This window comes from Gekko japonicus, unplaced genomic scaffold, assembly GCF_001447785.1.
Source record: "Gekko japonicus isolate JY-2015 unplaced genomic scaffold, Gekko_japonicus_V1.1 scaffold243, whole genome shotgun sequence".
In the NCBI taxonomy this organism is placed as follows: domain Eukaryota; kingdom Metazoa; phylum Chordata; class Lepidosauria; order Squamata; family Gekkonidae; genus Gekko; species Gekko japonicus.
In genome coordinates, this window is record NW_015168053.1 from 805,085 (window position 1) to 821,311 (window position 16,227).

The 16,227-nt window shown below is 42.7% G+C and overlaps 1 protein-coding gene across 1 annotated transcript; it reads left to right on the forward strand.

Moving 5' to 3' along the window:
• Window positions 1–288: 288 nt before the first annotated feature.
• On the forward strand, window positions 289–9,407 carry KDELR1 (KDEL endoplasmic reticulum protein retention receptor 1). Its single transcript, XM_015414404.1, has 5 exons — window positions 289–601; window positions 2,489–2,589; window positions 4,752–4,910; window positions 7,187–7,439; window positions 8,273–9,407. The coding sequence occupies exons 1-5, from the start codon at window positions 511–513 to the stop codon at window positions 8,305–8,307; spliced, it is 639 nt and encodes a 212-aa protein (XP_015269890.1). The 5' UTR covers window positions 289–510; the 3' UTR covers window positions 8,308–9,407.
• The last annotated feature ends 6,820 nt before the right edge of the window (window positions 9,408–16,227 follow it).

The window sequence follows — 16,227 nt, forward strand, 5'->3', positions numbered from 1 at the left end:
AGCTCTCCACCGCCCCCGTATAACTCCACTCTCAAACCCGTTTTAATAGGAGGCCGAAGTACTGCGATCATTTCTCCACAATGTTTATGTGCACGTGCGATTTTTGTTTGCAGGAAACTTTGGATCTTCCTACACCAGACGCTTCGGCAAGCTCTGATCTCCCCCACTGACCGTAGCGAGCCAAGCTCCTCCACGCTTTTTCCATTCATATCCCCGACCCCTCCCTTCTCCGCGGCAAACCCGGCCCCACTGTGGGTGTGGAAAACCTCCTCTCTCCCCGCCCCCTTTTGGGGCCTTCCTTCCCAGACATCCTCCTTAGGCTTACGGACACACCGCACAGCTTGATTTGGATCAAAAAGGAGAAAACCAAAATTAAGGATTCCCTCGCACGCTACCCCGTCCATCCACCGGGGATCTGCTCCTTTCCGGACCGCCGCCGTTTCCCACTCTTTCTGCAGATTTCCCACTGGGAAGTTAAAGCAAGCCTCTCTACTAAACGCCCGGAAAACGATGAATATATTCCGCTTCCTAGGAGACATATCTCATCTATTAGCTATAATCATCTTGCTGTTGAAGATCTGGAAGACGAGATCATGTGCTGGTAAGACAGGAGGCTGCTCTGTCTGTTCCCGTTATAGCTTTCCACAGGAATGTAAAATGCCCATTATGCCCTGTGTGAGAATGGTGATCACACACAATGAATGTGTCGAATCGTCTCTAAGCCAATCTGTAATTGACTAATTTACGCTTTGTAATACTGGCTCACTGGCCCCTCCTCCTCCTCTTCCTTTCTTCCCTCCCATTCTCTTGAGTAGTCCTTTAAAGTGATGAGTTGGCTTTAACTTTTTTTTAAGCTGTTGAATTTAAGCAGTTGATTAACTCCACTCCTTCCTTTTTCTAAATATTTGTTTCAGGAACCCAAATTAATGGAATTATCAGATATATCGCTGCTGTGGTTTTTATCCTCACCCCAACTTGGAAATTAATTTTGGGATTTTTTTTTTAAAGTTGGCACTGACAGATTCGAGGGAGACAAGATGTGCTTGGTTATCTATAGAAAAATAAACTCCCCCGGGTTTTAAGAGGCTGGTTGCACAAAAATTATTATTTGCAAAGGCCTTTTCTTTGCTAAATCGTTCCCTTTCAAACTGGGGACCTGTGCAGTCTGATCCTATGCATCCTGACTCAGAAGCATTTATGTGTTTGCTTAATGGAGCTTACTCTTGGGTAAGTGTGCGCAGGATCACAGCCTTACAGGGCCTATCATGTATTCATATACTTAGGACAATGGTGGTAGTTTGAAAAAAAATCTCAAGAGATCAGATTTAAACATTCCTTTTAACATCATCTTGAATGTTTAAATAAAACTGAAGAAACTTTGTTGGAATAAGTTAGGAGTTTATTTTGTATTTAACCGTGCCCACAAGTTGCATTCGGAGACACTGTCTTTTTTTCTTGAAGGCAGAGGCTGGCTTTATTAAAGCCTGTGACTAAGTGTGGGGATAGAACTTTTAGTTGCAGGAAACTTTAAGTGTGGTTATTGTAGGGTGCATTCAGTTTTTACAGCAATACTCTTTAAATAAAAGATATGTGGGTAGTCCAGGCAAGCCTGATCTCGTCAGATCTCGGAAGCTAAGTAGTGTCTGCTCTGGCAAGTACTTGGATGGGAGACCTCCTTGAAATACCAGAGGCAGGGTGGAGGCCAGGCTTTATTCAGCCACCTCTCTAAATATCCTCCAGGCCCCCAGTAGGGGTCAGTCTCCAGAGGTCGCCATGACTTCCAAGTGTACACACATGTACACACATATAAAAAAGTACAAAAATACAAAAAAAATAATAAGATACATTTTATTATTTAAAGGGGGGTGAGTGTGGAGGGGGGGTGAGTGTACGTGCACGGTAGTTGTAACGTGGAAAAAGGGAAGAAAGTGTCCAAAATGGGAATCTAACAGGAAGTTTAATTTTGTCCCTTTGTGGATGAAACTTGTGGAATTTCGTAACAGGCCTCTTGCGGGGAACTGTGTTGTCTCTGTGTAAAGGGATGCGCGAGGATGTGAAAATTACTTTGGGTTGGATAAAGCATTTACTATTCTCAGTCTTCTACATGGTGGAAGATGGAATATTTAGGCTTCACGATTGCTTGAATGATGCCAGTTTCCATACAGAATAAGAGGGTGGGCTGTAGGGAAGCCACCAGACTAATGTCAGTCTGAGCAGGAGACTTCTCCCTGCTGTGCAGAACTGGGAAAGGCCGTGGATTATCTCTTAAAGTAGGCCTCATGATATATTAGCAGTGGATTGTATAAATCCTGATGATGAATCTATCCCAGCTCTGTGTTGTTGTTGTTATTTTTTTTGGGGGGGGGGGATCGTTGAGGACAGATGATTCCTCTGGGCCACTGCCCCCAAGAAGACCTGTTTCACAGATTTTCCCATCTTTCCCTTGTGGTTATGTGTGAATTTCACTGCCCTCTGCTTCTCTATGCAGGGATTTCTGGAAAGAGCCAAGTTCTCTTTGCCATTGTCTTCACCACTCGGTACCTAGATCTATTTACCAACTACATCTCCTTGTACAACACATCCATGAAGGTACAGGCTTGATGCTGGACTGGATAAGTCTGACTCTGACTCGGGACTGGACAGAAAGAGAGTGTGATAGGATAGCGAGGAAGATGCTCAGACAGGAGAGGAGGCCTCATCATCAGAGCTTACTCTTCTAGGCCAAGCTTTGCCTGAATTAACTTGGTGTCACAATTGGTGGCCGGAGAGTATATAGGCAGCCAGTCATATTAATTTATTTGTTTCTTAGCTGTTAGATCAAGAGAAGCTATTATGTTTCCTATCCCATAAACGTTCTTTGGGGTTCTGTACTGAATATATTAATTAACTTTATTAAGAATGATTTGGTATGGACACTTATTGCCATGTCATTTGCAGAGGATAAGAACGCTTAAACGTTTGTAGAAGAGTAAACAAACCTTTGTGTGATACAAAGTACTTCATTATTTGTGGCTTTCTGGCTTCGGAGTAGTTCTGGAGAAGCTGAAAGCTAGCATAATCTTATGCGAATAAAATGTTAGAAGCAAGGCAGTACACTCAAAAGGGTCAATTATTTGACAGCCCCCTAACTCAAGTGGTTAAGACGCTGAACTGCAGGCTGTGGAAGGTCAGTAGTTCAGCGGTTCAAGACCCCAGTGTGCCGCATGACGGAGTGAGCTCCCGTCTCTAGTTCCAGCTCCTGCCAACCTAGCAGTTCGAAAGCAAGAAATTGCAAGTAGATAAATAGGTACCACTTCGGTGGGAAGGTAACAGCGTTCCGTGCGCCTCGGTGTTTAGTCATGCCGGCCACATTACCATGGAAACGTCTTCGGACAGCGCTGGCTCTTCGGCTTTGAAACTGAGATGAGCACCGCAACCCTAGAGTCGGATTCGACTGGCTTTCGAGCAAGGGAACCTTTACCTTTTTAACTTTTAAAGACAGTAAAGAGAGCCAGCGTGGTGTAGTGGTTAAGAGTGGTGGACTCTAATCTGGAGAACTGGGTTCGATTCCGCACTCCTCCACATGAAGCCAGCTGGATGACCCTGGGTCAGTCCTTTCAGAGCTCTCTCAGCCCCCAAAATAAGTCTAGCTCGCCATAACACTAAAAGAGCTAGAACTTTAAGCTGCCAGACAGGATCTCCTGGCTATACTACACACAATGCCATATGATTAGTACTGAAAACTCAGCTGGAATGGGCAGGTGCTTTGCAGTGCTGGGCTAGTAAAGCTGCACCAGTTTAATTGGGGGGTGGGGGGGGTGGAGAGCCTAATTCCTCACAGGCTTTTTGTCCCGGGTCCAGTGCTGCTAGGAAGTGTTTTTTCCCCCTCATTTCCCCACAGCATCATAGTTCATTTGTGCACTTCCCAGGGTTTCCCCAGCTTTTCTCCAATGCTTCCCAAATCTGCTGTGCTGCTAAGGTTCAGAAACAATTACATTAAAACCTGTGGATGGGACAGTTTGTATCTTCTTGGTCCTGCTTATGCAGCAGCCATTTTCTCTGCTCCATCCATTTCCTTCCCCTGCCACTGAGGGGCATTTTGGTTTTTAATAGGCAATTGAATATCATCATGTCTTTATAACAATTTGTGTGTCAGGTTCTCTCAATTCCCAGTTTTCATCTTTAAAAAAGCAAGTCTCTAACTCTTTTTGTTGTGGAGATGTAAGGGGAAAGGTATATCTCTGCAACAAAAGGGGCTAGAAATTTGCTGTTTTTAATGAAAGGTTCATGTCGGAGAACGTGATATAATGATATAACAGTAAATGCAACAATAAAATGATATGCAATTGCCAATTTTTCTTTTGAATGAAAAAGCCCTGGTGGCATGGGGAGGGGGATAGCCCCTGCCAGGCCACTGGGGCAGAGACACCTGCTAAGTGGAAGGCCCATTGCTGCTGCACTGTATCAGCAGCCACAGCAGCAATAGGGAAACAACACAAGACTTGTCCCCCCGTGGAAAATACCCTTGTTATGTGTAAACAGTTTTGGGTGGATGGGAGGTTGGTTAAGCTAAGGGGGGCACTCAAATCTAGAAGACAGAGGTATAAACAAGAACTTGTTTTAGCAGAGGGGCATATTAATCTTGAGGTCAGATTTCCTAGGGAGTCCCAAAATGTGAAGGAATACTTTAGCTAGCTAGTAAGCAGTGGGGGGATGGGTGCATATAGTTTGCTCCTCAGTGATTCCTTTTGATCTGTTTTTGTCTCCTTTAGGTGGTTTACATTGCGTGCTCTTATGCCACAGTGTGGATGATCTATAGCAAATTCAAAGCCACCTACGATGGCAACCATGATACTTTTCGGGTGGAGTTTCTGGTTATTCCCACAGCAGTGTTAGCCTTCCTAGTGAACCATGATTTCACTCCCCTAGAGGTAACAAAGACTTTGTCACTAACAACAAAACCTGACACCTGCTCCCCATCCTACTCCTAAAAATGCTTCTTCGTCTCAACTGGTGACAACATTTCAGCATGCCATCCAAATGACAGGTGCCTCTCAGTATATCTGTCATGCCGGGATATCATGTAAATATAAAAAGATGCCTTATACCAAGTCAGACTTTTGTTCTATTGAGCTCAGTGCTGCCTGTTCTGACAGACAGCTGTTCTCCAAGGTCTCAGACAGAGAAAGGTCTTTCCTGGTACCAGGAACCAGAGACCCTTTAAACATGTTATTTTTCTCATGCTATATCTCTCTTCAAATCTTGGTTGGCCCTAATTAGTACTTGAATGGGAGACCACCAAGGAAGTCCTGGGTTGCTACACAGGGGCAGGCAATGGCAATCTACCTCTGTTCATCTCTTGACTTGGGGCTGCTGTAAGTTGGCCTTGATGCCACTTTCCACCATATCTCCACAGGCTGCTACTTGTTCTGGTTACCTGCATGTTCCCTAGGTGTGTGCTGTCTCTTCTTAGGATTAAAGGCTGGGGTTTAATCTTGGTTTTGAAAATGGTGTTGATTTGTCCAGTTGCCTTTAGGTACTTGTACTGAACTGCATTTATGCAAAATCAGCTCCAAGAGGGGTAGGTGGAGGGAGATTGTGATAAAGCTGGTGTTGTGAAACATCAGAAAGAGCCCTGAAAGCTGGAAAGGAGAGAGGGGGGGGGGGGGGGGGTGGATTGGTTTATTACCGCTCAGTCAACCGTCTTTTAAAAAGGAGAAAGTCTGATAATGGAGGCATAGGGAAAGTCTGTGCTAATGGAGGTGTGGGGCAAGGGAACAACTGGAAAGAGGGACCTCTCAGGATACTTACCCCAGTAGGGGTTGGTGGTACTCTTCAATGAGGCACTAGGATGCTAACAGAGATGGTGAGCCAACAGGTTGCAGGCTGCAGCAGCCCCTTGTGATATTTTCAGGGACAAATTCACATGCAAATGAGCTGGTGCAGAATACCCTAAATCTCTAGAGTATTCATCAAATACATTTTACAATGGTGGATGGCTTAAAGCAAGAGTCAACTTTTCTGCAACAGGATGGAAGGGAGAAATGACACAGAAAGCTCATGCCTATCTTAGGCAGCTTCCATGTGGATGTTTTGCTTTCTCCTCCCTCCCAAACTGGAGTGTGTTGTTGGGGGGGGGGTGGTTTTGCATCCACCTAACACCATCAAGCAATCATCCACCTTCCAGGTTTTCCCTTGCTTTGTTGCAGTTTTCCCCAAATCTCCCTTGGCACGGTGTTTCCAGAAGGATCCCTGTCAAAGTAGTTTTGCCCATGTGGGCAGGACATTACCGATTTTTTTAACTTCCCCACCCACATTGGTTCCAGTTTCCTTTGGTATCCCCTTGCACCTGCTTATTTCCCCCCTCCTATGCAACTTGTGGGATTTTTTCCAGGCTTAAAAAAAAAATCAGTAGTTGCTCTATTGCTACAGCATCATAATACTATAGCAATAGAGCTACTACTTTATTTTAAGCTGGCAAAAAGTGTTCCAGTGTGTGTGTGGGGGGGGAATGGTGGGCACAAGGGGATCCCAAGGAAGCATAGAGAATTCTTCCCAGGTGGATGCTCCATTGCCATTGCAAAAGCCTCTGCTTTCACAGCAGCAATGACTGGAAAAAGGGGAATTGTTGCTGTGTGAATGCCTTCTTAAAAAGCCCAAAAGCAAAAGGCGTGTGGCAGGGGGAAGGTTTGAAATGGGCACAGTGGCACCAGACAAGGGGAGGGGGTTAACTCTTTTTCGTGGCAGGGGGAAGGTTTGAAATGGGCACCAGACAAGGGGAGGGGATTAACTCTTTTCCTTATGTGCCTTTTGCCCAATGTCAGCTCCCCCCCACACTTTTAATTGCCCCTGCTTCTGGTTTGTGGGGCCAGGATGCTGACCTAGATGGATTACTTGTCTGGAGGGAGGGGACGGCAATTGAGCCTGGAAAAACAACACAGGTTGGGAAGAGCTAACCCCCAGTACTGTTTTTAGCCTTTTTAAAAGTGGCAAATCCTAATCACGGCTCTTTATTAAAATGTTTATTTTATAAGCCACACTGAACTTTGGATAAACAGGATATAAATGTTTTTAGAAGTAAAAATGTTTAGACTACCGCTGTGATGGCAGCACATGTTTTTTGGATATTATAAGCTGCCCCTAAATTATGCTTCCTTATCAGAAATATGTTTGCCGATCAAAAACTCTTTCTCTTGTTCACCTCTAGATTCTCTGGACGTTCTCCATCTACCTGGAGTCAGTGGCTATCTTGCCACAACTCTTCATGGTTAGTAAGACGGGTGAGGCAGAGACCATCACAAGTCACTATCTCTTCGCCTTGGGTGTCTACCGCACTCTCTATCTGTTCAACTGGATCTGGCGTTATCAGTTTGAGGGCTTCTTTGACCTAATTGCCATTGTGGCTGGCTTGGTGCAAACTGTACTCTATTGTGATTTCTTCTACCTCTACATTACAAAAGGTACTTTAAAACTAGCATCTCTTCATTTTCTAGGAGATGGGTAGGAGTCAGAATGAGCAGGGATTTGGGGATTGAAGACTTTTAAGTTCTCTGTGAAGCGTGTATGTGTGTGTGTAGTTGCTGAAAATCAGAAATGTTATCTTGAGATGCAGCTAATTTAAAGGTCACTAGAGGGCACTCTACAGCAGGTCGAACCGGAAGTTCTTTTGTGGGCATATACCTCTTAATTAACTTGTGAGTACTTTCATGAGAATACTTTTGGAATAAGCAGTCTATAAAATTAAATTTTAAAATACTCATTGTATGGTGGCAACATATTAATTAGCAGTTCAGTTATCTTCCTCCCTGAGACAAGGAAAAACGGTTTCAGATAAATAACTTGAACAGTCCAAAGTGTACCTTATAAGAATTTATTCCTGTGGAATTTAATAGCAGTCTTGTCATTAGGCACAATGAAACTGCTGTTTCAGAACACTGGGGGGGGGAGACCATTAAAGAGCAACAAACTCTCAATTATGTAGTTATATTAATATATTTTTACCATTGTAGTGGAGTCATTTGGATTTTCTGCCCTACTTAGGCATCAAAATTTCTTGATTAAATATTAAAGTCTGTGTCTGCTTTTTTGAAGTCTAAAATGTTTATATTTGGTGTATATACATATTTGAAAGTAAAGGTACAATTTGCAGATATGACCAGGTATTTTGTGGTGCCTGGTATAAAGCTCTTGCTTAATAGATTTTTGTTCTCAGAGGCAGTTTAATTTCAGTAGTGGGCAAGGTTCCTACCAACCTCCCTAAAATGTTCATATATGCTTTTTCTTTCTCCTTCAGTTCTAAAGGGCAAGAAACTGAGTTTGCCAGCATAGTACTGAGACCACGACAAAATCCTTTGATCGAGGAAGAGGATGAAGGGAATCATCACAGGAAGTTAAAAACATGCAGTTCTGATTTTTTAAAAACAATGAACCACCATGTTAGTCACATGCTGGTCTGTTCTTGACCGTGAACTTTTATCTAAGGGAGTGTGATTTGGGACAAAACAATGATGGTCCTTTTGTTCAAGAGACTGATACAGATGGGGGTGAGACGGGATATGAATTTAGTGTATAGATTTCTCAAAACTTTTTGATCATTCTGTTCCTCCCTTTCTGTTGCTCTTGGCTCTTCTTATTTTGTTGATGAACCAGCACAGGTAGGAAATACACTTTTTTCTTTTCTTTTTAAAGAAAACTGGGCATCTTCTCTCACTTTGGATTCATGTTTTGGATCTTATGCTGACAACGGCTAAGAAATCTTTTTCTTTTTGCAAGGGGCCTAATGCTATTTGAATAACCAGCTGGAAACACAAATTTGATCTCAGATTCCTTCAGGCAGTGGTTTTTGGAGTCTCACTTTCTTAAAAGAGTAGTTGGACAAGTGAAGATCTGCTCCTTTAAGCATTGTCTCTTAATCCTGAATCCTGTACATTTGATGATTATTTCCTCATCCACTTGAAATAGAAAAATAAACAAACTACCCCCTTCTCCACTAATTAGTGCCTTTGTGGGAGGGATGGGAATTTAAATAAAAATAATTTTTTGTTGCCTGCTTGTATTGTCATCTTTGTGCTTCTCTGTTCAGTGTGGTTGTTTGTATTTCCCATGCTAATCTTTCATACTGTGGTTGTTTTGATTTCGATTAGAATTGTGTCTGCGTTTCATTTGTGACTTCTTTTACATGAGATGCTTGTGTTGAGACAGTAAACATTTTCTGTGGCTGCCACAGTTATGTGATTCTGACACCACCTGACAGCAACATTATGTCTTAGCAAATAATACATTTGTGTGTGTTTTTACATGACACTAAAAAGCCTGTCCAAGAGCAAGTCATGTCATCTGTGGGTGTTGCCCATGTGAGATGGAATATGGAATATACTGAAAAGAAACACTTTCTAGGCTACCGATTTATGGCACAATCCTATTTGTAGTCACTTGAAAACAAATCACACTGAATTCAGTTAGGTTTACTTCCTATTTAACAGTGCACAGGTTTATAGCATGAACCATTACAAGTCTCATGTGTAAAAACACTTTAGGAAATAATTAGAATTATTCATGGTAAAGGAAATCTTACTGATTAATATCAAACTCAAGGCAACATATTAACCCTGTGTCATGGGTGTTGCTTGGAAGCAGAATGCATGCCTAAACATTAAGGGGAATCAAGAGAAGAAGTTGTGTCTGCAAAGTCAGTCCAAACTAATGCATCTTAGCTAGTAGGAGTGAAACAGATAGGAATTACCAGTCCTCTAAAAAAATCAGTTGAACCAATAGAATAGTATAATTGTTTTTCTTTTCGATAAGTCAAGCATTTCCTTTTTTTAATTTTGGTTTCTGGTCCTGATCTATCTGTAGTCCAAAATGTCCCTAGATACACATTCTCAAGAGAACCAGTTTGGGGTAGTGGTTAAGAGCAGCAGACTCTACTCTGGAGAACCAGGTTTGATTCCTCCACATGCAACCAGCTGGGTGACCCTGGGTTAGTCACAATTCTCTCAGAGCTCTCTCAGCCCCACCTACCTCACAGGGTGTCTGTTGTGGGGAGAGGAAGGGAAAGGAAATTGTAAGATGCTCTGAGTGAAGGGCAGGGTATAAATCCAACTCTTCTTCAACTGTATTAAAAGATGCATTTTGCCAGTTCAGTGAGGCTCAGATCACAACACAAGTGGGGATATGTATCAACATACAAATCTTTACTTGCAAAATATGCAGAAGGCTGCTTGCATGTGAACAGCCTCTCTCACTGGAGAGGGTGAGGATGAGTTAAGACATCAAATGTGGTCCCTCAGGTTTTCTTTCAAACTACAAAGGCACAAAAGTATTGTAAAAAAAAGAAAAGCTGGGCTACTAATTTTATAGAGAATCTCCAAGGCTTTGGTTTTAGTTATATGTGGCTTATTGTAGGAGGGTATACTGACAGGGTTAGAGTTTATTTCAAACATTTGTTCAGCAGCATTTCTGTATATAATGATTAAAAATATATTGTTTTCCAACTGTTTGGCTATGAAAGTTAAGCACTTGCTATGAAAAGCTGAATGTTTTTCAGCTATCATTAATGGGTAATTTGACACTGTAGGGTGGTTCGCATGTCTAAGCTAGCCATTTATTTTGTCTAAGAGACTGCATAGAGAAATATCTGTGTGGAATTGGATGGGTGATGTAGCCTGTGGCAATGAGACTGCATAGAGAAATATCTGTGTGGATGGGTGATGTAGCCTGTGGCAGTCACCAACTAGCAAAAATGCCACCATGATTGTGGTAAAACCCATGCATATAGCCTGCTCTATGCTTAAATTTTTCCACACAATCCCATATATAGGAAGAATTTCTTAAAAGAAATAAGCATCTGTCTTATATGAGTGTATCAATCCAGTAAGAGAAGGAGTATACCTGGACTCCTCAGCAGAAGCCTGGCTGTTTTTTCCTTGACTGAGGTAAGCAGCAGTTGCTGACAGCTGACTGCTTTTCCTGGCACTATTATGGATGGATGTCCTGGCCTGTTAGCCTGCAAAACTCTATACTGCTGTTTTCAGCTGAGATAACACAGCATGGTACTGTGGCAATTGCACACATGTATTTCTTAGTTCTCTTCTCAGGCTGTAAGGTCTCTGTGCATCTATCTGGACTGCTTGTGCTGGTTTTAAAGGGATGTATCTGGTATATGCTGCAACATTTGAGTAAGAGCTTGGACAAGTTGAGCAGGAAGTGAGTGACCACCCCTGACTTTGCAAAGCCGAGCCATGTTATTTAGCATGTGGGCTGGCTCTTGTCTTTTCTCTTCCTCTCCCTCTTAGAATGATCCTGGGCATCACTCTTGTTTATTTCTTGTTCCTCTAACTTTCATACTGTTTTTAGCAGTGGCAAGTTTATATATTAGAAATTATGAATGTTCTGATAAAGCAATGGATTTTCTCTCTCTCTCTCTCTTTATTCACTGCATGAATAAATAATTGCCTAGGCATCAGAATTCATTAAGGTCAGTCGGTTGGGCACAGGAGTGGATGGGTAAGAGGCAGTACCCACGTTCTCAGGGTACCCCACATTGCTGGGAAACGAGGTGGTGGTGGTGGAAGAGGAAAGGGTGGTCAATGCAACAGATCCTTCATCCAAAGACCGCTTGTAGGGAATAGGTGGCTCAGCCCAGAGGTTTTTCAGAGCAAGGCAGGCCAGGTACACCTGGAGGGAGAAGAGGAGGTGGGTCAGGCACTGTATTTAACTACACAAAAGGTTGACCACCACCCCTGCTGATAAACTTCAGGGTTCAGGAACATAAATTAATAAGAGGGTTGAGTATGGGCTAATTGGCAAGAATATTAATGCTGGTTTCTGGAAAAACTGGATTACTGAGAGTTAGTCTTAGATTAATCACTATATTTTGGCATTTAAAAATTATTACCGTGAGGACATCCTGTGAAGTTCTGTGCATAACAGTGCATGGTAAATAGCTAATATTAACTCTTCCAAGAATGTGGTTTGTTTTATAACAAAAGCATTTTCTGTTAGAAACACAAACCATAAATGGATAACATTATTTCTTTAGAAAAAATTAAGCCAAGGTAGAAAAAAGGTTTTTGATTTTATATAGACAATTTCTGGGCATTTTAAAAAAAGTTTTCAACTAATGATAATGCTTGGGTAAATTGGAAGTCTTTTGTGCTCAAAATAATAATTGGGTAAAATGTGCATTTTCATAAGTGTTGGACAAAAAAGCCATCAAATTCCTGAGATACCATCAACTGATTAGTCAAATGCATTATAACCTTAGAACATAGTTTCACAGGGTAAGCCATGCTGGTCTGTACTAGAAGAGCTAGATTTGAGTCCAGTAGCACCTTAAAGACCAGCAAGATTTTGGGGAGGGGGGGTGAGTTTTCAAGAGTACAAGATTCCTTTATCAGATAACCTTAAAACAGCTATTGTAGCCAGATCAACCCAGCTGCAAGTATGAAAGGGTGTTTAGTTCACTAGTCGCTCTCGTGCAGGAGTCCCCAGCCTTTTTGAGTCTGAGGGTGCCTGCAGAATTGTGACAGGGTGGCATGCACAACCACGAAATGGCTGCCACAGAAGGCTGAGCCAACCACAAAATTGGAGTGAAATTAAGCATAACTCTTCAACATTTCAGGTAGAAGCTCTGCTAAGCAGGATGCCTTTTAAAATTAGCATACTGTTTAAAATATTTTCTTGCATACACACAAAATAAGTAAATGTATGGAGCTAGCTGTCATCTGGCAGTACTGTCTTCATTTTGCAGGCATCTAGCACATGCAAAAGGGAAAGGAAAAATGTTTCTTCAGTGCTGGTGAGAGCTCCTTGTACATGTGCACAGTAAGAGAGAGAATCTGGCCGGATTTTGATAACATAAATGGCTTTTGAAAAGTAAACAAGATTTGATGTAGTGATGTTATTAACTTCTACCTGAATCATAAAAATAGTTTAAAATTGGGAAGATCTTTTTTTTTTTAAGTTTTATTAATTTTTCTATGCTGAAAATTGGGAAGATCTGATGAATTTACCAGAAGTTCAGATTAGGTACATGAAGCATTTTAGCCATGCAGCCCTACTGTGTTTATTCAGAATCAAGTCCCACTGTGTTTTTAGAAGATCACTCTGCTATTTGTATGGGTAAAGTACTTTACATAAAGCCACTGTCAGCATTATATCATAACCAGCCCACTTTCTAAAAACACAGTGGAAGACGTGGTGGCCATGGGCACCAAGTTGGAGACCTCTGCTCTGGTATTTTCCACAAATGTACAGGCTTGTGTAGTTTCCCATAACTGCCACAGTTGCTGATACAGTGCAATGGCATTCGGGCCTCTGAATGGCAGATTTTTCCATGCCCCAAGACTGTTGGCACTGGCAGCAGCCAGTCCCCCCTCCCCCACCTGACCACTCTGGATTTTTAAGGTTTTTTTTTAAATTGTCAAGAGGGCCTGGTGTGATGAAGTCCATGGGGTTGCGAAGAGTCAGACTCGACTGTGTGAATGAACAACAAGAAGTCTTATTACATTATAACAATATGTCTTTCTCTGAATTCCCAGCTTTCATTTTTTTAAAGTACGTATTTAGCACTTTTCTTTGAGAAGATATAAAAGGAAAGACATATCTGTGCAATAAAAAGGATCTACTGAATTATTTTTAAAAAAATGAAAGCTGGGAGTTCAGAGAACCTAACTGATACATAGTTATAACAATATTCAATTGCCAGTTGTTGTTTTTTAAAAGCCACCTTCTGGCAGTGGAGGAATGGCTGCTACAGGGACTAGGGCAGGGTAAAGGTCTGGCATGTGGGTAGGACTGGCAGAAGTCTAGGCTTATCTGTGATCTTTCCAAAAACTTTGCAGCAAACCAGGTGTGGGAAAGATCAAAGAAAAGCTAGGGAAAACCTGAGAGGAGCATGAATGCATCACGATGCTGTGGGAAAAGAGGGAGGTAAACCCTGTTTCCCAAAAGCATTGAAAACAGGCCATACTATCTGAATGGGAAAGGTCTGCATATTAATAGGCAAGGGAGCATAAAGAATTGATTGGAAATTCTGTTCTAGTATATTTTTACGATTTTACAAATATAAAGTGATATGGGGAAGCCAGGTAATGGATTATTTTGTTCTTCAGTAAGAAAATGCTGTGGTTTTTCTGGGAAGCCTGAGAATATTGAACATTAAATAATAAACATTAAATGTAAAAAAAACCCCTGAAAATAAGACAGCCAATTCAATTTTTCTGTTTTTGTCGTTGTTCTTAAATGTACTACAATTGTAACTACCTCTTCCGAAACTGACAGCAAATCTTCCAGTTTCTCATTTGTTATGTAGTGGGTTGCCGCATGGATAAACGACCGACGACAACGTGGTGCATGGCACGCTTTATTTGGTACACAACAAGAACAAGGAACAACCGGCCGGCAGGCCAACTATATACATACCTGGGGACACACCGCTGGTCACCATTGGTGGGTTTGAATCTCCCGCCATGGTTCCCATTGGTTCCCCAGTGGAGGGACTAGGAGCCTAGTCCCTATTGTTCTTCCAGAGCCAAGCTCTGGCTGTTCGCTGGCCCCCGGTGGTGGTCAGCATACACTACAAAACTGTTTAGAATGTTGGAGGCAGGACTCAGGCTAAGCAGCCAGTGGATAGGGAGACCCTCTGAATGACAGATCAGAGAGCGAACTGATTTTGGAGCATGTGGAATGTTCTAGAGAAGTACCACCACCATTCGGCTTTTATTTATAAGGGAGATGATATGAATATGCATGAGACACAATATGTATTATATGCAAGAGAATTCACTTCTGAAGAAGTTTAGGATCGAAACGAAGCCACAAGCCGGAAACTTTGTTAATATATTGTGATTCTCTTATGTATAGAACGTAATTTTCTATGAATTTTAAGCACTTTATTGTTGTATTACACTTGGTGGATATTTTGTATTGTATTTAGTAATTTTCTAATATAGTTTCTAATATAGTCTCAATTGCATTATAGCATCTCTCCGGTTGATTCTCAACTGGGAGGTCTCTCTATACTTATCCAATACCATCGCCACCATTAACAGCCTGCGCGCCACCGATATGACCCAGACTATGACGTTAGCTGACTGTTTGCTTATGTTGGTTGCTTCTAATGCTCCGCTCTACGATCCACACTAGCACTTTATGTCACATTTTATATTTATTGTGATTTTATTCTAGGGTCGCCAGGTCTTACTTTTGTTCCAGCGGGGGAGTCCCGGCCCCTCTCCGGGACATCCTCGACGCTCCGTGCAGTGACGTTACCCGGAATTGATGTCATTGTGTCGGGCAAGTTGGTGGAAGGGTCGCTATCATTTGAGGGGGAAAACATAGACCTCACCTCTGGGTGACATCGCGCCGGGCATGTCCCCACGATACCGGCACTTTGGGGGTGGGGTCCCCCTGGTGACCAGATCCAGGCCAGCAGGTAAGGGGCCTGTCTAGCAAGCAATCCCGCCCCCCAGGAGGGACCTGGCAGCCAGTGTTCCCTCTAAGCTGAGTTAGTGTAAGCTAGCTCACAGTTTTTTAGCCTCCAGCTCACACATTTTTGTCTTAGCTCAGGAAGAATGGCTCCAGAGCAAACTAATTTATGCAGCAGCCCAATCACTTGCTCAAAACTTTAATGCCAATAGCTCACAAAGCAGAATTTTTGCTCACAAGACTCCACGGCTTAGAGGGAACATTGCTGGCAGCCCTATTTTATTAAATTCTATGCTTCATCTGTTCAATACATTCTGAGTAAGCCGCCCTGAGCCTGCTTCAACAGAGGGGGCGGGGTATAAATTAAATAAATAAATCGGGAGAGAACACCTATACACCCTTAGAGCGATCAAAGCATCATAGAATGTGAAGAGTTGGAAGGGACCTTGCAGGTCATCTAGTCCAGCCCCCTGCACTCTGCAGGAGCACAGCCGAAAGAGAGCCCTACAACATCCCCAAAAGATGGTCGTCCAGCCTCCGCTTGAAAGTGTCCAGCGAAGGAGCATCCACCACCTCCCGAGGCAGTCTGTTCCACTGCTCAACCACTCTTAGAATCATAGAATGTTAGAGTCAGAAGGGACCTTGCAGGTCATCTAGTCCAACCCCCGGCACTCTGCAAGAGCACAGCCGAAAGAGAGCCCTACAACATACCCGAAAGATGGTCGTCCAGCCTCTGCTTGAAAGCGTCCAGCGAAGGAGCATCCACCACCGCCCGAGGCAGTCTGTTCCACTGCTCAACCACTCTTAGAATCATAGAAT